Source organism: Lathamus discolor, chromosome 3 (genome assembly GCF_037157495.1).
Source record: "Lathamus discolor isolate bLatDis1 chromosome 3, bLatDis1.hap1, whole genome shotgun sequence".
Lineage (NCBI taxonomy): Eukaryota > Metazoa > Chordata > Aves > Psittaciformes > Psittacidae > Lathamus > Lathamus discolor.
The window spans coordinates 85527223-85554205 of record NC_088886.1 but is presented as its reverse complement, the minus strand read 5'-3'; the positions used below and the strand labels follow the sequence as shown (position 1 = coordinate 85554205).

General features: G+C 35.9%; 4 protein-coding genes across 8 annotated transcripts in view; all 4 read right to left on the bottom strand.

Annotated features, from left to right (window-relative positions):
- TTN (titin) overlaps positions 1-26983 on the bottom strand; it is a 247435-nt gene that overhangs the window by 104420 nt on the left and 116032 nt on the right. For all 5 annotated transcript variants that reach the window (XM_065670238.1, XM_065670240.1, XM_065670239.1 and 2 more), the window contains 12 exons: positions 22564-22644; positions 21770-21853; positions 21391-21471; positions 21059-21139; positions 20692-20775; positions 20239-20355; positions 7615-7689; positions 6615-6692; positions 5329-5433; positions 4736-4813; positions 4317-4370; positions 3918-4001 (listed from right to left, as the gene is read on the bottom strand). In XM_065670238.1, coding sequence (XP_065526310.1) covers positions 3918-4001; positions 4317-4370; positions 4736-4813; positions 5329-5433; positions 6615-6692; positions 7615-7689; positions 20239-20355; positions 20692-20775; positions 21059-21139; positions 21391-21471; positions 21770-21853; positions 22564-22644 — 1002 coding nt within the window. The remainder of the gene's footprint in view (positions 1-3917; positions 4002-4316; positions 4371-4735; positions 4814-5328; positions 5434-6614; positions 6693-7614; positions 7690-20238; positions 20356-20691; positions 20776-21058; positions 21140-21390; positions 21472-21769; positions 21854-22563; positions 22645-26983) is intronic.
- Positions 3-2849, bottom strand: LOC136011124 (uncharacterized). The gene is made up of 2 exons (XM_065672800.1): positions 959-2849; positions 3-10 (listed from the first exon to the last, which is right to left on the bottom strand). Exons 1-2 carry the CDS (start codon positions 2847-2849, stop codon positions 3-5), a joined length of 1899 nt encoding a protein of 632 aa, XP_065528872.1.
- On the bottom strand, positions 12220-15428 carry LOC136011114 (titin-like). Its single transcript, XM_065672769.1, has 5 exons — positions 15294-15428; positions 14868-15027; positions 14523-14606; positions 13468-13551; positions 12220-12417 (listed from the first exon to the last, which is right to left on the bottom strand). The coding sequence occupies exons 1-5, from the start codon at positions 15426-15428 to the stop codon at positions 12314-12316; spliced, it is 567 nt and encodes a 188-aa protein (XP_065528841.1). The 3' UTR covers positions 12220-12313.
- LOC136011110 (titin-like) lies at positions 18580-19564 on the bottom strand. The gene has a single exon (XM_065672766.1). The coding sequence runs from the start codon at positions 19562-19564 to the stop codon at positions 18659-18661; it is 906 nt and encodes a 301-aa protein (XP_065528838.1). The 3' UTR covers positions 18580-18658.

Genomic DNA, 26983 nt, shown 5'->3' with positions numbered 1-26983 from the left:
TATTAGGAATCTAGTTCAATAAATTAAGATAAAGTTAACTAAAATTAAGACAAAAATTATTTTACAAATTCGATTTTCTCTTCCTTAGGTATATACACATTCAAAGGGAGGAAGATATTAATATATGTATGCACTTATACACCATATACTGTCTATATCTTAGTGATGAGTTCAGTATCTTGAAACATGTGAAAGACATATTCAGCAGTGGCGAATGAAAGGCAGCTAAGAGCATCTACTTCCTCAATCTATTGTCTTGCCCACTATTTTGTAAAATTCTGCCATTCTCTGAAACTTTACTCACATTCAGGCCCTTGATCAATAGCCACCTGTCAACCAAAGTAGCTTAAGTATCTATTACAAATTATATGGTGTTTTTTTTAGAAGAAGCACACACAGTTACTAATGAAGACAACAAAAATATAAGTAGTATATATTTAATACATATTTCAGGACAATACATTATTTTCACAAGTGAGGGATGTTCTGTTAGTTTCCCAACTTGTGATGAATCATCTCAGACTTTTGAAAGTAATTCCCATGCTATGGTGATTTTTATCATCTTCTGTGAAAGGAAATAGAAAACATATTTTAATGGGAGAATGGTATGAATGAAATGCGGGACAGATTTTATTGCGGTGGATGGAAAAATGAATACTAGAAAAAATGTGTGAGTTTGCGAGTTTTCTGAGAAGATAATGGTACACAGCATGATTTATGCAGTCATATGAAAGTATAAGACTAAGACAATGAACATTGATCACACAGGTGTATGAACAGACAGGTAAGACAAACATGTCAAGAGCGGCTGAACGCCAATACAGCCAGCTAACAGACTAGATGGAAATGTGAACAGTGTTAAAGAAAGAAAACATCACAATGGAAAATGAAAATGATATTCTCCTGAAACAAATAGAACAAGCACTTTGTAGAAGAATTTGGCAGAGGTCTTCCTCACCTCGCTTTGCACGAGACTTTGCAGGAACATCCAGAACTTCATGGGGTTCCACAGATGCATCCAAATTCCTGTTCTCACTCAGAAGTTTAATGGCCTGCTCCTTCATGTGAGCAGGTTCTGATTTCTGGAATTCTTTATCTCCTTCTCCTTTCCTGGAAGTTATCTTACCTATGCTTGAGGAGTAAGTAACTTCTCCACTTGCAGGGATTCCCTTGCTTGATGGTATTTTGTCTGAAAGCTTTCCCTTCTCCTTTTTCATGGTAACAGATGTTTTCATTCCAGTGCCATGTTTAGCTGATGTTTTTGCATCTAATTTACCTTCTGTCACTGGAAACTCTTCTCCTGAAAGCTTTACTTCTTCCATAGTCAAAGAAGATTCCTTTTCTTCCATTTTTAATTTGCTGCTTTTGAGAGCTGGAGTTTCTTTATGTCCATCTTCAATTATATTAACGTCTTGAAACTGTTTGTCAACTTGATTCCCTGGTGGCTGAATTCTCTTTACTGACTCAGATCTGTCAACCATTTCATCTCTGACTCCTTCTTCATGTTCTCCTATGGAAGCTTCACTTCCTTCTCCTGTAATTGTACCAAATTCTTCTTTTTCCACAGGCAGCTTTTCAGGGGCATTTGACTGTATAATTTTGTCTTTTTTGAAGGGGGTGCTAAAAAGAGTTTTCTCTTCCTTCTCTGGTATAATTTTTTTGTGTGTTTTATTATCACCTAGGAGTGCTTTCTCAGTCAACAATTGTCCTGAATCTTTCTCATAATGAACTTCTCCTTTCTCTGGAGAATATTTTTCTCTTGCTTTCCTTTCCACTCTTTCTGGCTTAAGAACAGATGGTTTATAGATTATGTGTACTTTTCCTCTGGAAACATCCTCATCTTCAGTGGGGTGTTCTAGGACAATACTTTTTCTCTCTGCTGATTCAGTCACCTCAGACAAGTCTAAGGAATGTAGTTCTGCTGATATGATGTCCAGATTCCCATCTTTCTCATTAGCTTGAATAACTTCAATTTTCTTTTCTTCTTTATTAAAAATCTTATCTACAGGCATTTCCACTCCTACAGTGCCAGATTTCTTCATCCACTGAGCTTTACTTTGTACGCCAAGCTCCTTCACGGATTCTCCAGGAAGAACTTCAGATTTCTCCAGGATAGAACTTCCTCTCTCCTCTTCACTTATCAGCAGAGGAGTTTCAGCTATTCCTGCCTCTGTGATACCCTTTACAAAGGAAGTTTTATATTTAGTGGGAAATTCTTCAAGTTGCAAACTGATTTTTGAATTACTGTCTTTTACTAGAAGTCTTTTCTGGTCCCTGGGCTCATGCGACTCTCTAGGCATATGTTTAGGTACATAAGTTGACTCAATTTCCTCTTCTTTTTCATGCACAGGAATCTTTCCTTCCTGCAGAATGCTAAACTTGTCAGAGACTTCCTCTATAGCACCTTCCCTATGAACAACCAATTTAATTTTCTCCCCTTTTTCTTCTCCAGAATCTCTTTCCATATGTTCAGATGCTATAGAAATCAGTTTCAGTTCTTCATCGGGTAGTGGTGGTTTATCCTTTGCATAAATACTGTTATCTACTGCAACTTCTGTTTTCTCACCTGTAAAGGTAGTCTTTCTTGAAACTATAGGTGTAATTTCTGACTCCTCTTCTTCAGGAGCCAGTATAAAATATTTAAGAGCCACTTTCTCCTGTTTATCTGCCTCTGGTTTCAGTATTCCATCAGCTGTTTCCAGTGAGATTTTAAACTCAAGTGGCTCTACTGTCTGAATTTGCAGAACTGGCTCCTTAGGACTTACTCTCTCTTTTACGTGCAAGCGTTTCTCAACCAAAATCTTCTTTAACACAACTGTCTCAGGCTTTTCTTCTTCCACTGGGGGCATTTTACCTCTATGCTTTAGTACAGATGGCGCATCAGGCTTTTCTGCAGCTACAAAGGTTTCACAGGTAATTTAGAAAGTTAAAATCCATAAGAATAAGCATCAGGAACAGTATATTTTAAGACAAAATTTCCAGCTATACCTGAAATAAAATGAACATAGAACATCTCTTCTCCACACAACAGAAACTTACAATACAATCACATAAGAAAGGTACTCACAAACAGTACAGAAAACCTAAGTAAACCACTATTATGGTATAGAGCATTGTCCTGCAAGCTCGTCAATTTAAATCCAATCAAGGTTAAAAGTAGCTTTCTAATGACTATCTGGCCACCTATATAAAATTAGTTAGTTATACCTAACTTCATTTGGAGATGTAGCAGGTCTGGCTACATCACTAAATAAATGGCCAAGAGATATGAATAATTAAGCTTCTCCAGTACTTGAGACCTGAGCTCTATTACAACCTGAGATCCTTTGAATGATGTGTGAGCAGCATGTACATCAGCTCTATAACAATGGACCTCAAGCTCAGGGTGCTTCAGAGGAAATGGACTCAAAATCCTGTTTTCTTGGCAGAGAATGATCAAGGGTCCTAAACATATCAAATGAAAGTAGCAATACTCTAGTTCTTCAGCACCCCCTGCCTCTTTTACTCGGACTCAATAACAAACTAAAAGCAGAAAACCAAGCACAAGAACTGCTTAGAAACAATTTAGAATTGTCTTCTATATAGAAAAAACAAGACAGAGTTCACAAGACATATATCAGGAAATAAAACACATGAAGGAATCAACAGAATACACAGATTTCATAGTAGGACAATAAATAAAGGCACATGTATCACCATCAAGGAACAAGAGCACAGATTGATCTCTATGGTGTATCAGAGACATTTTTAAGATTAGGTGACAGTGCCTGGAATAAGGAGACCCTTGAATAGGACCTCAAATCTTCCTGCAATGAATGAGTTATGTAATTGCACAGGTCTTCATTCCTTTTATCCTGGAGGTATTTAGTATCTTAGAGAGAAAACCCCTATATATAGCATAGAATAAACATAAATACCTGCTTTCTTTCCAACCACTGGGACTGTCACTGGAGTAGTAACAGCTGGTGCTGGTTCTGCTGCTGGTTTTGGAGATTTTAGTGCTGTAGAGGAAAAAAAAAAACAACAAACCCCCAAAGGGTTTTCATATATTTGTTTTAATAAATATTTTTTTTTTAAAGTAAGATGTTCTTTAAAATGTTCTGTAGATTGTGTACAAGTTCTAGTCTTAGCAATACTAAAGACATTTGTTTAATGTATGAACACTTCTAAGACTCAGCTGGGCAGGGCACTGGGCCATCTTGTCAACCTGGTATTCTATGAGTCTATGAATGTCCTTTTAGCCAGAAGTCTCTGAATGGAAAATACTAGATTCACAAGAAAGGCTTCAATGATATTAATGACTAAAGAATTCTTACCCACTGCAGGTTTAGGTTCAGACCCAGGAAGTGGGATAGCTGCTTGCTTAGGTTCTGTCATTTCAAACACAACAATTACAAATAGGTTAATGTACATTGTTTGCAATCCCATTGAATGTCAAAGTTAGAAGCAACAGAGAGAATTAATCAAAGACATAATTTAATTTTCTACATTTCATTTAGCCAGAAAGCAAGAAATTAACTTGAGATAAACTCTTGAAAAGCAAGATACGATGGAATAAAGATAGATTTTTCAAGCACTGAAGAAGTGAAGACAACAAAAAATCCAGAAGAATGCAAAGTCGTTAGTCATGGGCAGGCTGGTTGATAGTAATGCATTAGGTTCATATAGCATGATATTCAGCAATGAATATAATTTAGTTGCTGCCGTAAAGAAAAAGAGCACCACGCATCTGTACCTTTTGGTGGTTTGGGCACATATTTCTCCTCTTTTTTTATTTCAGGTATCTCAGTTTTCTTCTTAGGAACCTCTGGGACTTTAAAATATTATTTTTATTTTGTAAGATATATTAAACCACCTTGAATCCCCAAATGTATTATCTCCAATGTATTTAAAAGTTTTCATTTTTGTAGACATAAACAGTTTCAGATGTTCATAAGATTCAGGAATACATACTTTTAAGAGTGAGATTTGAATACAATAGAAATACTAAATAGACAACAGGACAAATATGTTAACTAAAAGAATGCTTGGGTTAGCTGTTTCGCTGTAGTTATATTTTCATCAATATTATAAAATATTTGTAGAATTCTCTTGTATAAACAGTGAAGATTGAAAAGCAATTCCAAAATGCGGAATTCAGACCCAAATGTGGATGTCGGGTTTAGTTAGGCTTTCAGAGAAGCTTTAATTTAAACGATTAGATTAACACAAGCCATCATTCAAAATCTCACTTTCATTTCTGAATTGCAGTGAACATTACTTGAAAATTGGATTTAGGGTTTTTTTTTAATTATACTTTACTGGATAGATTTGAATGTAAATTAGTACCTTCAGGTTTCTTAATTTTTTCTACTGGTGTAGGTATTGGTTTAACTTCTGGCTTAGGTTCTTTTTCTGGTTTAGGTTCTTCCTCTTCTTTTTCCTTTCTAAGAACTTTAAAAGAAAAGGAATTTCAGTTTTAAAGCACAGGTAAACAAAAGACGGTGAACAAGCAAAAAAAGATTGAAATATATCAATAATTATGAAGAAACAGGAATGTAAAATATTTAGTTTGATATAAATGGAAGATACTCTTTTAACTGTCCAAGATACTATTCTGAAAGCTTTTTAAAATTCAAACTCATGTAGAGCAAAGAGATAATTTTATAAAGAGAAGTCCATCTGGGAAGAAAGATGCTGACTGTCAGTGATAGAATAAAATTTCTTATAATATTACACACTTCTTATATTTAAATGATGACTTACTATACAGAATTATACATTAATAACTGTAGCTACAGTTATTAACTATTATTGACTCCAGTGAGAGAGCAAGACTGAATCTTCAAGTGTTATATTTGGAGAGCCCGAATTTATATAATGTCTCTTTTTCATTTTATTTATTTCAATTTTTTTGACCTGTCAGATATCCATCTTGCATATCTAATGAGACTGCCACCTGAAAAAGTGAATATCTGTATTTTATTATGCTTGAAATCTGAAGCTCAAGTTACACAGGAATGAATCATCCTGCTGTAGTATTTCTAAGAGAATTCAAATTAGTGCTTCCTTTTTCTAAGCAATAATTGAGCATGAAGTGATTCAGAATCACAGAATCACAGAATCCCAAGGGTTGGAAGGGACCTAAAAAGATCATCTAGTCCAACCCCCCTGCAAGAGAATGCACCAAACTTTGCCAGGAAAGGAGATTGATGTCCGATAATAGCACAGGGTTATGTGATCTGTGCAGTACTTCTAAGAAAACCATAGAAAAGAATGCAGATGGTACATATGTGACTTTAATATTTACTCTGTCACTGGAATATATTTAAGGGTACAGTAGCTGAAGACAGTGGAAAACTGTCAACTCTAACAGAACAGGAGAGATTTATAGGGAACCACATTTTCAGCGTTCTGCTCTGTTTTCATCACAGATTCTTTAGATCTGACAGATTTTCAGATATTCTCACTCCAAACCTGCAACTATAAAGGCTTGCTCCAAGAAGCAGACATCAGATAGTACTTTATTTGTCTAATTTTGCATACCACACACATAAACCAATGTTGCTTAGAGGAGGATAGTGAACAATGTTAATATGGCAGGGGATTTTTTAAACAGAGACAAGTTACTATACCTTTCTTCAAAACAACTTCTTCTGGTGGAGGAGTAACTTCGGGAATTATTTTGCGAGGTTTCTTTACAAGTCCAGGCACTTAAAAGAATATCATTACAGATTTTATTATGGGTTCATAACAGTAATAAGATCTAAGCAACACTTAACCATTCCAAACACACAAATCAAATGCTGGTCCACTCCTGAATATTAAAAGCAAAGGTAAAACTGACAGATTGAAATTGATATTTTTAATACTATAATAATAGAATATAATTCTATATTATTTGCATACTGTTGTCTTCTAGGCTTATGTGTAAGAGGAAGCTTTCATACAAATCATCAAAAGAGAAGCATGGTTTGACAAAACTATAAAGGTTATGTATTCAAAGAGTTATAGTAACATTTTTATCTCCATTTCCTCTTTCATTACACGTTTATGTTACATATCTATTCATCCAAAATATCTATCCCTGATGTTTGTATGGATCCAGTTAGTTTAATTTATAAACTTGGAACAGCATTTAGAAGTGTTCACTGCTTATCTGCTTAGCTTGTCTTAAGCTCCAGTACATATGAAATATATAAGGGAGTACTTGTAAAGTGGCTTGCTCAATTTGTAATTCATCTCCATCTTTGGAGTGTCCTCTCACAAAAATATGCTACATTTCAGACAAATAATAAACCAAGTATGTTTGAACAATGATACATATATTTAAACAGTAAATTATATTTTATTCTTCCCTAAGCAGTCAACCAAATGAGCATGTACAAAAGTGACAGAAACTCATAAAAACTCTCATGCTTCTGTGATTCTGTCTCTTGCATCTCACTGTATTGCATGATGGCAGATTAAAGTGGACACGAACATATACATCCAAGACTAGAGTCCACTGTTGAGCATAATCTAACATAGACAGCTTTTTGATAGTTCTGAGGAAATTACAGAAGTAGATACCAAGAACAACTTTATGATCATGAGAGGCTTAATTTAAGTAAGATTCTTATATTTGCTAAGCACCTTTAGCAGGTGGGGGTTCCAATTTTGGAGGTTCATCAGGTTTTGCAGTCACAACTTTCTTCCTTGATCCAGGAGCTTTAAAGAAAGTTATTTGAATTTTACAACACACATAATAAGATTAGGAAAAAAAGAAAAAAAAGGAGAATTGCCTAAAAAAAAAAAAAAGGATTAATATTGTTGATAGAAAGACAAGAGCTTCATAGCTAAGATTTTGGCTGATTAAGTGTTTAGAAGCAGTCAGATGATGTAAGAACAGTTGGTCTGAAATCAATATTCAAAAGTAACACCAGCAAATTATTGCTGGGGATTCTTTTAATTTGTAAGAACATGTTAAAGATAGAAGAATTACGTTAAAGATAGAAGAATGTGTTAACTTGGTTAAGATTTTTTTTTAATAAATTGATTTTTTTTCTGTAACTGTTGAAAAAGTACCCATATAAACTAACTTGGCATAACACTAGTAAAAAGTCATAAGGATTCAGCATCAGTAAGGTGCACCATTAAAGCAATAGAAAAGAAAGAAAAGAAGAAAAGGAAAAGAAAAAGGAAAAGGAAAAGGAAAAAGGAAGGGAAAGGGAAGGGGAGGAGAGGAGAGGAGAGGAGAGGAGAGGAAAGGGAAAAGAGGAAAGGAAAGGAAAGGGAAAAGAGAAAAGAAAAGGAAAGAAAAGAGAAAAGAAAAGAGAAAAGGAAAGAAAAGAAAAGAGAAAAGAAAAGGAAAGGAAAGGAAAGGAAAGGAAAGGAAAGGAAAGAAAAGAAAAGAAGAAAAGAAAAGAAAAGAAAAGAAAAGAAAAGAAAAGAAAAGAAAAGAAAAGAAAAGAAAAGAAAAGAAAAGAAAAGAAAAGAAAAGAAAAGAAAAGAAAAGAAAAGAAAAGAAAAGAAAAGAAAAGAAAAGAAAAGAAAAGAAAAGAAAAGAGAAAAGAAAAAAGAAAAGGAAAGGAAAGGAAAGAAAAGAAAAGAAAAGAAAAGAAAAGAAAAGAAAAGAAAAGAAAAGAAAAGAAAAGAAAAGAAAAGAAAAGAAAAGAAAAGAAAAGAAAAGAAAAGAAAAGAAAAGAAAAGAAAAGAAAAGAAAAGAGAAAGGAAAAGGAAAAGAAAAAAGAAAAGAAAAGAGAAGAAAAGAAAAGAAAAGAGAAGAAAAGAAAAGAAAAGAAAAGAAAAGAAAAGAAAAGAAAAGAAAAGAAAAGAAAAGAAAAGAAAAGAAAAGAAAAGAAAAGAAAAGAAAAGAAAAGAAAAGAAAAGAAAAGAAAAGAGAAAGGAAAAGGAAAAGAAAAGAAAAGAAAAGAAAAGAAAAGAAAAGAAAAGAAAAGAAAAGAAAAGAAAAGAAAAGAAAAGAAAAGAAAAGAAAAGAAAAGAAAAGAAAAGATAAAGGAAAAGAGAAAGGAAAAGAAAAGAAAAAAGAAAAGAAAAGAGAAACAAAGAAAAGAAAGGGAGAGGAGAGAAGAGTAGAGAAGAGAAAAAAGAAAAGAAAAGAAAAAAAAAGAAAAGAAAAGAAAAAAGAAAAGAAAAGAAAAAAGAAAATAGAAAAGAAAAAAAAATAAAAGAAGAACAGAAAAGAAAAAAGTAAAAAGAAAAAAAGAAAAAGGAAAAGGGAAGGGTAGGGGAAAGGGAAAAGAAAGGGAAGGGAAGGAAGAAGGAAAGGAAGAAGGAAAAACAAAAAGAAAGGAGAAGAAATAAAAAAAAAAAAATCCCCAAAATACCCAGAGTGGTATGTTCAAAAGCATGCTTTTCAAGATTCATCAGTATAACTTAAAAGGATTATTCGAGTTCCCACTGTTAATTGTGGCTTCAGATGATTATACCTTTAAGTAGTTCTTTTGCCAATTTGATATCCTCTTTTGGTGGAGTAGGTGGTGGTAGTGGTTTTCGCTTTTCAGGGATCTTCTTTTCAGGTGGCGGCACTTTGAATAACATTAAGTATATTTAGCATAATTTTACGACCATAAGCAGTTATGTGAAGAGTAATGTACACATGTAAAGATGGTAATTTTCCCTTTCAATGAAGTCAGTGGGAAAATCTCATTGAATTCAATGGGAGTATGAAGGAACCTTAGGCTACTGCTTTGTAGCATGCACACAGTAACATCCAAGCTGAGTTAAAAAAGCATATTAATAACATGAGAACAGAGGTGGGAAGCCACATGACAGGAAGACTCTTGTTGACACAAAACAAAGTGAAAACATTTAGAATAATCTGTATATTGTCCTTAGAATTAAGAAATCACAACTAATTTCCAAAGCAGAAATGAGAACAGAAGAATTATGCAGAGACCTGCAATGTACAGGTACATGTTTGAAGAATGACAGAGCAAGAACACTACTGCATATGAAATTAAATGAAAGGAAATGAAAGGAAATGAAAGAAAGGTGTCCAGCAGCCTCTAGGTAGGTACTTTGTATACCTTCAACTGGTAAAGGTTCTTCTACTTCTGCAACTGGAATTTCTTCTTCCTCAAGCTCAATGTCCTTTATGATTTCATATTCTTTAAAGAATATTGACAATTTGTGTAAGCAGCCAGTGATAAGATTTCACATGAATAATTGTGTACATATTACTGAAAAGAAAGCTACCACAACTGACACCAACAAAAACATGTTAGATAAGTAATAATTCAGTATCTGTTACCTTTGCAGTTAATGCATGTTCTTGAAAAACTACTCTCTTTCTATAAGAGAATGAGTCGGGGTTTTCTGAAGGATAATTTTTTTATGTGTACAACATAAACTACACTTTAAATCTGTGGGTGAGTCATTGTAACTGGAAAGAATAAAAGCTTCAATGCTCTCAATTAATTTAAGATTATAATAGCAATACAAATACTAGGGTTTAAGAGACTCAAATTTATTGGGAATTTATTATTATCTTAAAGAGAAACACACTTCGTTAGGAATGTCCTGTGTAGGACCCTATGTCACTTGAAAATATTGGATTTTAAAACTGATATTTTAATTCAAAATATGAAAATGCAATAGTAGATACATGAAACATAGACTGGTATAATCTAAAATATTAAGTGAAAAAATTTACATACATTACAATAGGAAAAAAAGGACATCTATTTTGAGGCTTACGTTTGGAAGAACAAGACTGTCTTTACAGTAATAACTATGATGGCACAAACCTTCACTTGGTACTGGTTCAGGTATTTTAGGAACAGCAACAGGTACTTTTTCCTCTGGGACAGGCTCCTTGGGCACCTCAGGCACTTTAAAAAACATTGTTTCATTTTCAGACAGGTACATAAATGTACATATGACACATAAAAAAGACAAGGAAACCTAACACAGAAAATCACGGTGAGTAACAACAGCCATAACCATGAAAGACTTGTGTTCCAAACAGTCTTTCCCAAGGTAGTCTACGTACACATGACACATTTTGTAGACTCAGTTATAAGCAAAGAAAAGAGACAAAAGAAAATATATCTTCTCAGAAAATGTCTCCTGCCAATGTATACCTTTGGTTGGAGGAGGTCCTGGCTTTTTAAATTCTTGCTCTTTATGTGTTATGAGAGGCACTTTCTCTTCGGGGACAGCTCTTTCTGGCACTTCAGAGGCTTTAAAGATATTAGTAAATTATCATTTTGTGAAACATAAATAAATACATACAACACTTAAAATTACAACAACTAAAAACTATAAGACGAAAAAATGTAAAAATAACATATTAACTGACAGATTATTCCCTCATATACCTAACCACTGCATACATAAATGAAACAAGTGAAAACATTCCGAGAATAGAGAAAATGAGGTTCAGTGACTGATCCATGTACCTTTAACTGAAGGAACTGTATGTTTTTTAAGGACAGGCACAGGCTCTGGTATTTTTGGCACAGCCACAGGCTCTGATTTCTTGGACACAACCACAGGTTTCTTGAGTGCTGCCTCAGGTTTCTTGGGCACAGACACAGGTTTCTTGGGTGCTGCCTCAGGTTTCTTGGGCACTGCCACAGGCTTTGGGGGAACAACCACTGGCACCTCCTCTTCTGGCTCTTCCTCCTCGGCCGCCTCAGGCGCTTTAAAGATATTAGTCCAGTTTACTTGACTGTGCTAAAGTCAGAAATCAGCCAACCGGGAAGCAGAAGCAGGAAAGCAAACCACTGACAGACTAACAGGGAGCCCTCTCTAGACAAGCATTCTTCATTCAGGAGGACCACTCTCAGCAAGGAGCCAAACTATGGACTTATGAGAGAGCTCTTGCTGACAAACACCACTCTCTCCTTTAGGGATGCAGAGGCACATACGGAAACAGCACAACCAAAAGCCACTGTCACCCTGACACACAGAACACAGAGGGGCAAAGAGCACTCAGGACTGTGGAAACATAGAAGGAAGAACGGGCTCTTTCAGAACATCGCTGCATACCTTCAATTGGAGGAGCTTCTGGCTCTCCAGCCTCAGCAACTGGTGCCACCTCTTCGGGTGCTTCCTCCTCCTCTTCCTCAGGCATCTCAGGCGCTTCAAAGATATTAGTGTGTTTTATTTTACCTTGGTGAAAGCACATGCCAAATAGGAACAAAATCCAGGGCAACAGTGATACAGAACATCACCACACAGCCACATCATCACCTTACACGCACATACGGCACCATTTATTTACCAGGCATACACAGTCTTGAGAGTCTCTGTTTGGAAACAGGGACAGGCCAAGAGAGGGAGGACAACGCTCAAGAGAAGAAGATAAAGTATCTTCTTTGTTAAGTTATCCATGGAAAGAGGTACCTCTGGGTGCTGGAAGCTCTGGTGCTTTGGCAATGGGAATGGACACTTTTTCCTCACGCGTAGCCTTCCTGGGCACCTCAGGTGCTTCAAAGATATTAGTAACAGTCAGTTTTATACATTGAACAGGAAGATGAACAAGGAAACACAAACTAGAGATGCGCTCATGAAGGTAAGCAAACTGGTCTCACAATGCCTTGAGACCATTTCTCCCTCACTCACGGACATACACACAAACCCACAGAGAGGCACAGGGTGGTGATGCCAAGTAGCTTCTGTGAGAAAACTGTTGGCTATGTTTAGGTTCTGCTCAGGGTGAGGTGTGAATTAGGATTCCCCTCCCTGTACTCAGCAGCCTTCCCTCCCTGAGAGGAGGCACCATCATTCTCCAAATCTGCTGGGATCTGACCTTTCCCTGGATCAGCCTCAGCCCATAACTTATCTGTTGCCATTCGTTATGAATCTGCCAGTGCTTTGTACTCAGCAGTGTGGGCAGTGACAGTGCGAGGAGCGCACTATTTCTCGTTTGTCCATATGTCTGTCCTTCTCTATTTCTGTTTTTTTGCTTTTCTTTTCATTGTCTGATTTTCTTATCCGAAGTAGGTCTCTTGCCTCAATTTTGATTTCACTGTGGCATCTTCCACAGCCTGTATGGTTCACCCAATTTTATAACCGTTCTTTCCTTACTATTAACTCCAAAATGATCAGCATTTCCTTTCAACACTTGATATGCTTCACTGTTTCTTTCTGCCCTCATAGATGCATTTCTGATTAAAATTCCTTTATATTTTTAACACAATGTCCATCACAGAGACTGAGACCGTCAAGAATCACAGAAACATTCGATGTGTCAGCTTAGGAAAACAAAATTGGGCAGAAGAGTGAAAAACTCATGGTCAAGTTTTAAAATATAACACGTAAGTATCTGCAGATTTAGAATATAAAAACAAATCACTAAATTAAAAATATCATTTGTGTCATTTATAAAAAGTACTAAGAAATTGAATCCTTAATTGATAGCACAGAACATTAAAATTTCAGGCAATCACAAATGAGCAGGGTAATAGACATGACAAATAACATGTAAGACAGTAAGAAACAGTCTCATTCAGGCTGAAGGCACAGGGCAACAGGTACCTTGAACTGGTGCAGGTTCTGGCTTTTTTGGCACAGTTACAGGTATGGGCTCTTCCACAACACCTTTCTTGGGCACCTTGGGCACTTCAAAGATATTAGTATGCTTTAGTTTTGCGTCCTCTACAGGTGTATACGAAACAGTAAGATGATCAATAATACATGCATGCAGTCTTCTTTGAGAAAGTGCTGTGGTTACATTCAAGCATCAATTATGCTTTGCTTCAAACACTTGGAATAACCGGGGTGTAAGATATGGCAGGCAGGAGGTGGGAATTCTGTGTTTGGTTTCTGTTTCTGAGTCAGGCAGAAACATGGAAAACACACGCCTTCTTTCTACACCCAATCAGAGACTTATTTATGGAATCTTACTGCATTTGAGTATCGGTCATATATCATTCATTCATCACTACATGGGCATTATAACAATTTTAGGAGGGCTATCATTTGCTTTATATTTACTGCTTATTTCTATCAACTATTTCCACTCGTTGCTCTTCATTTTCAGTCTTCTACAGCTCCTGGCTTTTAGATTCTACTGACTACAGAAATACGTATTTTCTTTCTTTTCATTTTGGTCATATTAATGACCCTTTACTGCAGTACTACTGTGGATCATCAGTAGATATATCCAGACTTTTCCTAGCAAATCAACCTCATATATTATTAGCACTAACTTGCTTTTAAAGAGGCAGAGAACTGATACTGCTGCTGTCATCCAGCGATACAGTCTATTAGAAAATTCACAGATTCAACATTATGTTCTTTAAAGTGTTGACTTATTGCAGGCTCTTGCTCAGAGCAACATATTATTCATTTCAACCAAGCATGCAGTAATTGCTAATTCTTAAACTTTACAAAAAAGTTCAGAAAGCAACAGATATTTTTCAGGAAACCTATATTAGTTTTACTGCCATCTTTTAGGTACTTTGCATGGCGCTTCATATTTCTTATGCCCCTATCTGCAATAGGTCATTGCCAGAAAAATTAGCATGACGTAAGTAAAGAAGAGCATGATGTCTCTTTCTAATGATGAAACGCATAGTGATGGTATGTACCTTTGGCTGGCGGTGGTTCTGATATTTTGGGTACAGCAACGGGTGGTTTTTCTTGCTGGACAGCTTTCTTGGGCACCTTGAGCACTTTAAAGATATTATTTCCTCTTAAATTCACAGTTAAAATATACAAGAGAGCATAATACACGATAAAATCCAAGAGTTTAGGTATTTTTGACACTGTGACATTCCTCTGTTGACTGGTTTGTTAGTCACATATGCAAAGGTAGGCACAGCATAGGCTAGGGGAAGAGGACACAAAACATGTACTATGCAAAAGAAGGTAGAAGAAGTGAAAATAGTAATCAATACACTAAAGTAAAAAGCAAATCCCTCCAGAAGTTCTACCTTTAGTTGGTGGAGCCTCAGGTTTCTTGGATGCCGCTGCTGGTTTCTTGGGCACTGCCACAGGCTTTGGGGGAACAACCACTGGCACCTCCTCTTCTGGCTCTTCCGCCTCGGCCGCCTCAGGCGCTTTAAAGATATTAGTCCAGTTTACTTGACTGTGCTAAAGACCAGAAATCAGCCGTCTGGCAAGCAGAAGCAGGAAAGTAAACCATTGACAGACTAACAGGGAGCCCTCTCTAGACAAGCATTGTTCCTTCAGGAGGACCACTCTCAGCAAGGAGCCAAACTATGGACTTATGAGAGAGCTCTTGCTGACAAACACCACTCTCTCCTTTAGGGATGCAGAGGCACATACGGAAACAACACAACCAAAAGCCACTGTCACCCTGACACACAGAACACAGAGGGGCAAAGAGCACTCAGGACTGTGGAAACATAGAAGGAAGAACGGGCTCTTTCAGAACATCGCTGCATACCTTCAACTGGAGGAGCTTCTGGCTCTCCAGCCTCAGCAACTGGTGCCACCTCTTCGGGTGCTTCCTCCTCCTCTTCCTCAGGCATCTCAGGCGCTTCAAAGATATTAGTGTGTTTTATTTTACATTGGTGAAAGCACATGCCAAATAGGAACAAAATCCAGGGCAACAGTGATACAGAACATCACCACACAGCCACATCATCACCTTACACGCACATACGGCACCATTTATTTACCAGGCATACACAGTCTTGAGAGTCTCTGTATGGAAACAGGGACAGGCCAAGAGAGGGAGGACAACGCTCAAGAGAAGAAGATAAAGTATCTTCTTTGTTAAGTTATCCATGGAAAGAGGTACCTCTGGGTGCTGGAAGCTCTGGTGCTTTGGCAATGGGAATGGACACTTTTTCCTCACGCGTAGCCTTCCTGGGCACCTCAGGTGCTTCAAAGATATTAGTAACAGTCAGTTTTATACATTGAACAGGAAGATGAACAAGGAAACACAAACTAGAGATGCGCTCATGAAGGTAAGCAAACTGGTCTCACAATGCCTTGAGACCATTTCTCCCTCACTCACGGACATACACACAAACCCACAGAGAGGCACAGGGTGGTGATGCCAAGTAGGTTCTGTGAGAAAACTGCTGGCTATGTTTAGGTTCTGCTCAGGGTGAGGTGTGAATTAGGATTCCCCTCCCTGTACTCAGCAGCCTTCCCTCCCTGAGAGGAGGCACCATCATTCTCCAAATCTGCTGGGATCTGACCTTTCCCTGGATCAGCCTCAGCCCATAACTTATCTGTTGCCATTCGTTATGAATCTGCCAGTGCTTTGCACTCAGCAGTGTGGGCAGTGACAGCGTGAAGAATGGAAATCCCATCATCATCACTGTTTCTCTTTGTTTATTTTCTGGTGGATTGTTGTTTTTTTTTTTTTTTAATTTTTTGCCATACTGGTACTTGGTTGTTTTGACTTTGTGACCTTTCAGGGCTTCTATAATACTCCAAATTAAAAATATTTTCCCACGCACCTTATCCGCTATGATTTTTTGGTTCTGAACGCATATGAGGAAGATTGTGAGAGTCCTCTGTGTTCCCTACATATTTGCCATTCTAACAATAGAACGCGTACACAGTACAGAACATTGAAATTTCAGGCAATCACAAATGAGCAGGATAATAGACATGACAAATAACGTGTAAGACAGTAAGAAACAGTCTCATGCATGCTGAGGCACGGGGCAACAGATACCTTGAACTGGTGCAGGTTCTGTCTTTTTTGGCACAGTTACAGGTATGGACTCTTCCACAACACCTTTCTTGGGCACCTTGGGCACTTCAAAGATATTAGTATGCTTTAGTTTTGCGTCCTCTACAGGTGTATATGAAACAATAAGATGATCAATAATATATGCATGCAGTCTTCTTTGAGAAAGTGCTGTGGTTACATTCAAGCATCAATTATGCTTTGCTTCAAACACTTGGAATAACCGGGGTGTAAGATATGGCAGGCAGGAGGCGGGAATTCTGTGTTTGGTTTCTGTTTCTGAGTCAGGCAGAAACATAGAAAACACATGCCTTCTTTCTAACAGCTGAAGGACTACATGGAATTCGACTGTATCTGAGTACCAGTCATGTATCATTCATGACTGTGTGTTCTGTGTTAGTTTTGGCAATCACTGTCATCCTTATATTTGTCACTTGGAAAGTCTCACTATTTTTATTTCTGCACTTGACTTCACCTTTCCTTTTTCCATCTTTGTATGTTTACTCTTTTTTTTTTTTTTTTGCTTTACACGTTCTTTCCTATTACAGCTCTCACTTGCATTCTCATCACTAGATGTTGCTTATAACTATTCCCTTTTGTATTTATTTTTTTAAAATGCTTTAAATTTCATCACTGTGGGGTGGTATTTCATTTGAGGAAAGTTGTATTTCACATGGAGACAAATTGGTGGCAGAGGGTATTTACTTCTCTGGTCAGTGCTTGGGACTTTCTAAAGAAAATGAAATGATGCAGCACTGCATCACTCTATCCTGTGTACAGCTTTAGAGTATCTTAAGTAATCTTTAGTATTTGAATTCTAAAGTCTCTTATACTGATTAATCTGAAAAAAGAAATGCCTTTCAGAAAGTTCAGCGAATGTTGTTCGCAGGAACTTCACAGGTCTTTGGTGCTACTCATGCTATTTAAAAAACTTTGCAAATCATAAAGTGGAGAATGTTGGCATATGACCAAAATACAGGTAAATTATAATTAACCATTTAAATAAAAGTTTCTGCTTCATGATGCTACCCATGACACCACAGATACATAAAGACGTTTGCAATTATTTTGCTCTATTTACAGAAACCACTACTTTCTGCTGAAACCTTCTACTTATTTTGTCATAGAAACATAGAATCATTTAGGTTGGGTAAGGCCTTCTAAATCATCATGTTCTACGGTAAACCTGCAAAGTCCCAGTGAACTATGTATTAAACCATACCTACTAATAGTGTGAACAACAGCTTATGCATCCATTCTCTTGTTTAGTGTCCAGAATGTTTTGGCATCAATTGTTAACAAGAGTTCATCATACCTGCTTGATTTATTGCTATAGCCTAAGAAATCAAATCGTAAAAGAAAAAAAAGCTATATAAGAAAAGTTTGGATGCTTTTAGTTGAGGAAACATTTAACACCCCTGCACAGCAATTATTTTCTGGTACATCTCTCTCCTATTTTAGATATCAGAGTATATGATGAAAGAACAATTTAAAATGAGATTTATTAAAACTGACCAACCTTCATTATGATGCTAATCATAGTGGTATGTGCCTTTAGTAAGTGAAGCTCCTGTATTTTTAGGTAAATTAATGTGCTCTTTCTCCTCTGGGGAGCCCTCTCAGGTATCTCATGCACTTCAAAGATATTAGTGCATTTAATTTTACAAGTACAATGCAACTGAATATAAGTACAGAGATTGAAACACACAGGACAATAGACGTGTTCTCAAGTAAGAACTTGGTACACACTCATACTCTGTGTGATTTGTTTAGTAGGCATCATTTAAAACATCAGATTTGAAATGATAGAACAAAAGAGGTTAAGATAATAAGAGAAGAAAATTAGGTGTGTTTATCATATATTTGTGCTAACCTGTACCTCTGACTGATAGAGGCTCTGACTTTTCAGGAACAGCTACAGGAATTTTCTCTTCTGGGGTAGCCTTTCCGGCATTGCATGCTCTTTAAAGATATTAGTAACTTTTAGTTATTTGTATTAAGATTTAAAACGAGCAGTGAAACATAATATACTCAAGAGAGGGAAAAAAGATCCTATTCATAAGTGGTACCTTTAGGTGGTGCAGCTGCTCGTATTTTAGGTAGAGCAACACTCTCCTGCATTTCGGCCCTCTTGGCTGGTGGTGTTTCCTCAGATGCCAGAAGAGGCTCTGGTTCTTTAGGTGCCACTTCAGGCTTTGGTTTCTGAAGTGCTGTAGAAGGCTTTAGTTTTTGGAGTGCAAAAATTGGTTCTGGTTCCTCAGGCTCCATGACAGGTTCTGGCTTGTCAGCTGCTGCAACGTGCTTCGATTTTCTGGACTCTTCAATATGCACTGATTTTTGGAAATCTGCAACAAACTCTGTTGCTTCAGTTGTTACAACAAGCTCTGTTTTTTGGTGTGGCACAAAAGGTTTTGTTTTGGGGGGCACCACAAAACGCTCTGATTTTTGGGTTGATGCAACTGTCTCTGACTCCTTAAGTGCCACAATGTACTCAGGTTCCCCAGGGGCCATGAATGGCTCTGTTTTTTGGGGTTCTGCAACAGGCTTTTGTTTTGGGGGCGTCATGCCATGCTTTAGTTTTTGGGGTGCCACATCAGGTTTGGGTTCTTCAGGTAGCACAATACACTCTTGTTTCTCAAGCACCACAAGACGCTCTGCTTTTTGGAATGCCACAACATATTCTGTTTTCTGAGGTGCCAAAACAGTCTCAGGCTCTTCAGATGCCACAACATACTCTGTTTTTTTGGGTTCCACAACAGGCTTTTGCTTTCGGACCACTCTAGCAGGTTCTGGTTCTTGAGGTTTTACCTCTTGAGGCTTTGTTTTTGGGGGTCCTGCAGTGGGCTTTGATTTTCTGGAAACTGGAAGAGGTACTTTCTTTTCTGGGAAATTTGTCTTGGCCACTTCATGTACATAAAAGATATTAGTTCTAAACTTAACAAGTGCACTGACAAGCATACCAAGTTTAAGTGAATCATAAAACATAAACCCACAGTTGTAATAAAAACATTAAAACCATATCAGGTATCAGTCATTTTGTTGGCCTTTGTAATGATGAATATACCACATTTTGGCTCTTTTCCCTTTTCTCTCAAGTGTACAAACACATCCCAAGCCTCATGACCCCATATACATACACTGATAGTATAATTTAAGCTATAAGTAAAATCTACGGTAATTATAAACAAGAATGGACAGGACAAAAGATATTAATAACATTGCAGGTGATAAGCAGACTCTTCTAATAAGACTCTTTCAAGAATTAGCAGTGATGGAATATAATTTTTCTTGGTAAAGAAAATTCTGCTCTTAGTTACTAGAATGAGTACTCTCTTTTCTTCTACTATTATCACTTTAAACATATTAGCTGTGGTTGTTTTCATGAACCCAAGTAGCAGAACAGGAAGAATAATCTAAAATAGTAAGATGAATTGAAGTTTAAGATACAGGCAATTTAGACATCCAAGATTTGTCACTATTCTTCAAAAAGACACATGTATGTCTATTTCACACACATATGCAGATACATACAATAGGTATAATTTAGAATCTCAGAAAAGTGAAGGCCTGGAAAGTCAAAGTTTAAAGAAAAGAGGATTTGCTTTTGTTATTTTATTAGTGTTGAGATTTACCTGTCTCAGGTTCTGGTTCTTCAGGTGCAGCCTCTGGTTCTGGGACAACTACAGGTTCTGGTTCTTTAGGCACAGGTATTTTCTTTTCTGGAACAACTTTCTTCGGCACCTCAGGTTCTTTAAAGATATTTAGTTGGTTTACTTTCAGGAATTTGAAGAATGGGAATTAAAAAGGCAACAATAGCTCCAAGATGAAAATCATTAAACAGAATCAGAAAAAAAAAATAACCTCTCCAAATAAATAGTCTTTGTTTCTTTTTTTGATATTGCTTGATGCACATCATTTATAGCCCTTGCAGCTTACTGGGAGCTATTCACAAGTGAAGAAGATAACACAATCTGTAACATTTATAAATATTAGAATATAAAAAACTATGATAATACAAATTTAAAAATAATATTTAGAGAAACAGATTAAAATTACTGTACAATTTTATCAGTATTGAAAATTACCTTTAGGTGGTGGAGGTTCTGGTTTTTTAGGAACTTCAATGCGTACTTTTTCTTCTGAAACAACTTTCTTGGGCACCTCAGGCACTTTAAAGAAAGTAATTAATTTTATTTTTATGAAATTCAAGCATATATCTGCAGCATTAAGACACTAAGAAAAAATAAATCTCTAGGACAGCAAAAGCATGAGTGGTTTTGAATATGAATATTAACTTTTTTGTTTGCCTACAGAAAGTACTTTTTGATGTCTCACTGAGGTACATATGCAAAAACTACAATTTAAACAACAAAAATATTTTATAGAAAATTTTTAGTAAATTGCCATTATATTAAAATGGGTTTTCTTTCATTAATTGTATACAGCAGTTACCTTTAGTTGGTGGAGGTTCTGGTTTCTTTGGTATTTTAACTGAAACCTCTTCTGGGATCACTTTCTGTGGTACCTCAGGCACTTGAAAAATATTAATAACTTTTAATATAAGAATTTCATAAGCAACATTAAAGCATAATAGCAGAACAATATTAGTGAGAACACCAAACAACAAGCTGTATTTTTTTCACACAACACATTTGTTCACTCGAAAAACCTTTGATAACAGAAGAAAATTCTAACAGAGGTCTTGGGTACTATCTTCTATAGTGTTAATACAGTAAAAGAGTGAAATTTTTGATTTCTGTTAATTTTGTCACAATGTCAAGTACCTTTAGCTGGTCGAACTGCTGGTTTTTTAGGCTCCACCACTGGTATTTTCTCATCTGGGACTTTCTTGGGCACTTCTGGCACTTTAAAATTAACAATTGTGTTAATACTAAGAATATAAAGACATTTAAATAACATTAAAGTGGAAAAAGAAGCAAACCAAAAGGACACCAAGTGACATGAATTAAACATAAGTATCTTTACCAAATAGTCTTTATGCTCCCAATCTTGATTGAGAGTAATTTGAGGGGAGTAAAGAGGCTGCTCTCAAAAATGAATTTTCAAAATGGCAGTTTATAAGATAGAAAGATGGGCACATCAAAATGTCTTATCACTGAAAGTAATACAAATTATTGCCTTGGTTTTATTAATTACAAGTACCTTTAGCTGGTGGTGCTTCTGCCTTTTTAGGCACAGCAACTTTGATTTTCTCTTCTACAGCTACTTCCTTAGATGCATCAGGCACTTTAAAGAAAGAGATTATTTTCAATTGGAATTTTACAGCTACATTCAAACTTTTTACTAGAAATTGCAAAGTAAGGAGGTTTATAATGGAGCCATTGATTTGACATGTTTATTGGGTTTTTATATGTCTCTGTAAAGTCTGAAGAAACAACTCTGAGACTTCTGGAATTTCTTCTACATTACATTATTTTTGCATTTTATTCAACCACTTCCCAAATCTGCATTTGATTAAGGCTGCTGTTGACCATTCTGTATTCTTTGTCAAATTCTTCTATGCATGATGACTTCTTGGTATCAATATTTCATCTATGCACAGAGGGTTTTTTCCTGTGTTTGACATCTCTAACACTTACTTCACAATCTGAAATTATTAAACTCTCTCTTTAGGGCTAATTTTTCACTGTCAGTTAGGAGCAATTCACATCACAGAAGTCCTTTCTTCTCTCTTAAGATCTCTCCTGAGTTCTCAAGTATCAGTCTCATCTCTGCCCAGCCACATCAGTATTTCTAACACACTGGTACACTGATTACAGCTATAGCTATGATTCAAAAAGAAGAATTTCCAGAACTGTAGCATATATAGAACTTTGGGCACAGAGAAGAAAAGTAAGAGGACACAACAAACAAACAACTGAAAACTAGTCTGCACAATCAAGGCAGAGATTTTTTTCTCTTCCAAATTTTAGTTATCTATCTGGTGTGCAACATACCTTTGGCTGCTGGTGGTTCCGGTTTTCTAGGCACAACAACAGGTACTTTCTCTTCTGGAATTTTCTCTGACATCTCTGGCACTTAAAGGAAACAGCATCCATTTTTGTTATATTTAAAGCATTTAAAAATACACAAATTATTAGAAGATATGCTCACAAGAAGCATATCAGAAAGAAACGTAAGATCAGATACAAAAAGAGATGTCATGCAAAAAATACTGTATAGAATTGCATACTACAGGATATTTTATAAACAAGAAATAAAGGGTAATATTTTTCATCTACTGTAAATCCTACTGCCCAAGAGAAAGGGAAATCTCCTCAGAGTCAGCATTATTTTCATATAAGCTTTAGGTGGTGTTACTCTCGGCTTTTTAGACACAGCACCATTTACTTTTTCTTCTGAGACAGATTTCTTAGGTATCTTGGACACAAGATATTAGTGTACTTTTAAAAATTAAAGAAAACAACAAAACAAATATGCAGTGCAAAGAAATAAGACAAAACAAGTAAGTATATGAATAAGCATACTCTGACAACAGCTACATGTTCTGAAAATTCTCCATGGTTCTATCCCTCTGGAAAATCACAGCTTGAAGCAACATTGCTGGGGATCTTTTGTCATGCAGAGGTGACATGCCACGCAAACAGCTACTTCAGGCAGATTTCTGAAATATCTGAATGAACTGTAACAACTGGTTTCTGGGACTAAAGCTATTTCAATTCAAAATTAGATCAATTGACCTCTAAGTTTAACATATGCAAAGTGAAAGAGGAAGAGTATATACTTCTTGCTTGAGTATTGATAGAATTTCTGAAGCTGCTTACAGTACCTACAAACACCCATGTAGTGAAATTGTTTGTTCTGTAAATCTCACTGCATGTTGACTCGAGTAGTTTTCTATATTTTTTGTCCTTTGACTAGTTTCTGTAACAATTTCTGTGCCATCACAATGGATTACTCTTGGGTAGAAGAAAGACAAACTCAACTTTTTAATGATTCAATAATGACAAAACAGACGACAGAAAAAAGGAGAAGGAAAAGATATGTTCGCTCATACATTTGGCAGGTGGAGCTTCTGCCTTTTTAGGCAGAGGGACAGGTTTCTCTTCAGGAATAGTTTTATTGGGAAACTCAGGCACTTGAAAGATATTTACTGACTTTAATTTTCATGTTATGACATAAAGACAAGTTAAGAAACGGGAAAAGGGATATATACAACATAAATGCCACAAATCTGACACAAATGGACCATGAACTACCAAAGCAGAAAAGATACAAGAACAGAAAAGATGGTTACTTTCGAAAGACCTCAGTTTTATTTGGCTATCAAAGTACCTTTAGATGGTGGAGGTTCTGGTCTTTTAGGCACAGGAATAGGTTCTGTTTTTTTAGGCACAGCAATAGGCACTTTTTCTTCTGTAACAGTTTTCTTAATGACTGTAGGCACTTTAAAGATATTAGTACATTTTAAGAATTTATATAGAATAGAAAGACAAGTCACAAAAATCCCAGGTTTGTAAGTAACTGTTGGTACTATAGGTACTAAAGGTACTAAAAGAATGAACACAGAAACTAATTACACTGAACAAGAAACTAATCCAGGAACAAGAATAATTTTTCTGGAGTTCATGACTTTGCAAATTGCAGGAAGAGATGATGAAGAAGACATATACCTCTAGGTGCTGGAGGTGCTGGAGCCTCCTCTTTTCTATAAACAGTAGAAATTTCCTCTTCTATGTGCATCTCCTCACAAACTTCATGTACTTGAAAGATATTAGTTTAAATATTTAAATTAACTTGGAATATATTCAGAAAACAAGTGTGAAAGATAACAAATGCAATCAAATATTCAAGCTAATCCAAAGATACATGGGTCTGTATTATATTTACCCTCTAAATAAGCATGCTTTCAAATGAAGGAAGAAAAAAAATCTCAGATTCTACCCTGATCTTCAACTTGCCAGGAGAAAGACGAGTGATATGTGATAGGCCAGGCTGTATGTGGTTCTGAGCAACCTGATCTAGTTGATGATGTCCCTGCTCAATGCAGGGGGGTTGAATTACATGACCTTTGAAGGTCCCTTCCAACCTAAACCATTCTATGATGTAGTGTCCTGAACTGGGCTTGAGTGCAGAGACAGGCCCTGTCTATCTATGCTGTCACATTTTCTATTCTATTTTTTTCCCCTCAGACTGATCCCAAATACCGGAGTCCATTACAATTATCCCTTGCACAAAAAGCTAATTTTCCCCTTAAAAAAACCTACAGATGATTATTTAATTAATTAATTAATTTTATACTGTTGCAGCTAATGAAAGCTGCTAACTAAACCTTATTGTAGGCAGAATGCTCTCAAAATAATCAGAGATTTATATATGAAAACATGTTTATTATATTTCAAATCCTACTAAAAATTTATTGTACCTTCAAAGTGTGAAGCTTCTTCTTTAGGTAGAGGAGGAGGTATTTTTTCTTTGTGGACAGCTTTCTTTGGTACTATAGGAACTTAAAAATAATGGTTTATTTTAGAATGTTGTACAAGGAAAGAAGTAGTACAGTCTTGTAAAACAGTAAAAAATTGTACTAGAATGAAAATACATGATATTAATCTGTGAATACAACTCAAGAACTTTGCTTTCTGGAGTTCACTACTTTTCTGTTTCCTGATACTTAGAGGTCTGAATTTTCTCTTTGCTCAAAAGACAAACAGTTAGGTTTTGGTTTTTTTCTTCTCTTTAAGAACTTTGGCAATTTAAAGGGTTTTCTTTTAAAAAAAGAAAATAATCAATTTACCTATAAAAGCAAGGCAAAACTGCAGTAAAATTAACTAAATATTACATTTCAGACATCTATAGAATTTTAAGAACTCCATAGATGTTTGAAACATTTGGAATTTTATTAAAAACTATGTTTCTATGGAAAAAAAGGGACTTTGTATTTTGTCCTTATTTAAAGTCTTACCTTAATCTTAAATTTATTAAAACCCTTGACATGATTGCAGAGTGCTTCTGCAAACAAGCTTCTGCCACAACCTTTTAGGGCTTTTTAAAAACGTATTGTCAGAGAAAGTATTTTGGGAAATAGAACATGAGACAAGAAGTAAAAAAAAAAAAAAAAAAGCCCTGTTATGAATTTCCTGTCTACTAAATTTCTTTATATTTTCTTTATATTTCTCTCTCTCTCTCTTTTTTTTTTTTTTTTTTAATTCTTGATGCAGAGTGTGCCATACTGTTTGAACAGTTGCTAACACAAGACAAAAATATGAACCTGTGGAAAACATTCCTTGCGTTTGTTTTCCTGAATGATAAGTTTTTCTGTCTTAATAATTGTTCATTAGATGAACAAAACCCATTGGTTTTAATCCCTGATCTCTCTGTGTGTATACTCTCTTTCTAAGATAAAAACAAACAGACAAAATTTACTCTTACAAGAGATCAAATAGAAGAAAAGAGTGCATATAGCACCTGGTCATGTTGTTCAAGAAAAACATGTTGGATTTCTCAGTTTGTACCTCACTTTTGAAAGAGGCTAGAGAAAATCCATTTGAGGCTCATGTACCTTTAGCTGGAGGAGCTTCTTCTGTAGGTACAGCAGGTATTTTCTTCTGTGCAACAGTTTTCTTTGTCACTGCAGGTACTTCAAAGATAATACATTTTTTAAAGAATGTAAATAAGAAAAAAAGCAATGACAGACACATAACAGCCAAAAAAATATCAGAATGAACATATTAAATAACAGATTGGCACATGGGTCTAATGATGAAGATGAATAGCTAATTTGTAGGGAATGTGTTTCTTTGTAGATTGCTTGAATACTTGGTGTACCTTTAGCTCCTGGAGCTTCTGGTCGACTAGGAGTAACAACAGGGGCTTCTTCCTCTTCTTCTTCTGTTGGAACTTCTCCGTAAACTTTGGGCTCTTTAAAGATATTAGTTTATTTTACATATTTTAACATTATTTACAAGACAATACGGGATTGGCATAATGCAAAAGTGAAGACATATATATGGACAGAGAGCTGTTTGAACATAAAATTATTTAAATATGTAATTTCTACCTGATCATTTACCTAATATCACTAGAAGCAACCATTCCCAGTTAGTAAAATAAAAGTTTACAGAAATATTTATTTTTATTTTCTAGTTACTTAGTTCTGTGTATTAAACAGAAATTGTACTTGAATTTCATGTGTCCTCATCTGGCATGAACTATGTATACCCCAGCTTAAAAATTAATTGTTACTCTGGATGGCTTCTAAACCAGCGTCTATTTAATTTCATTTCTCTGGTCCAGTGTGACTGAAGTGCTTTCCTGGATCAGAAACATAGCTCCACTCCTATTTGTTTCCTTCTCCCATGCTAAACTATAACTAAATTCAGGGGGAATGAGGGTCTCACAGACATGGACAGAAATTAC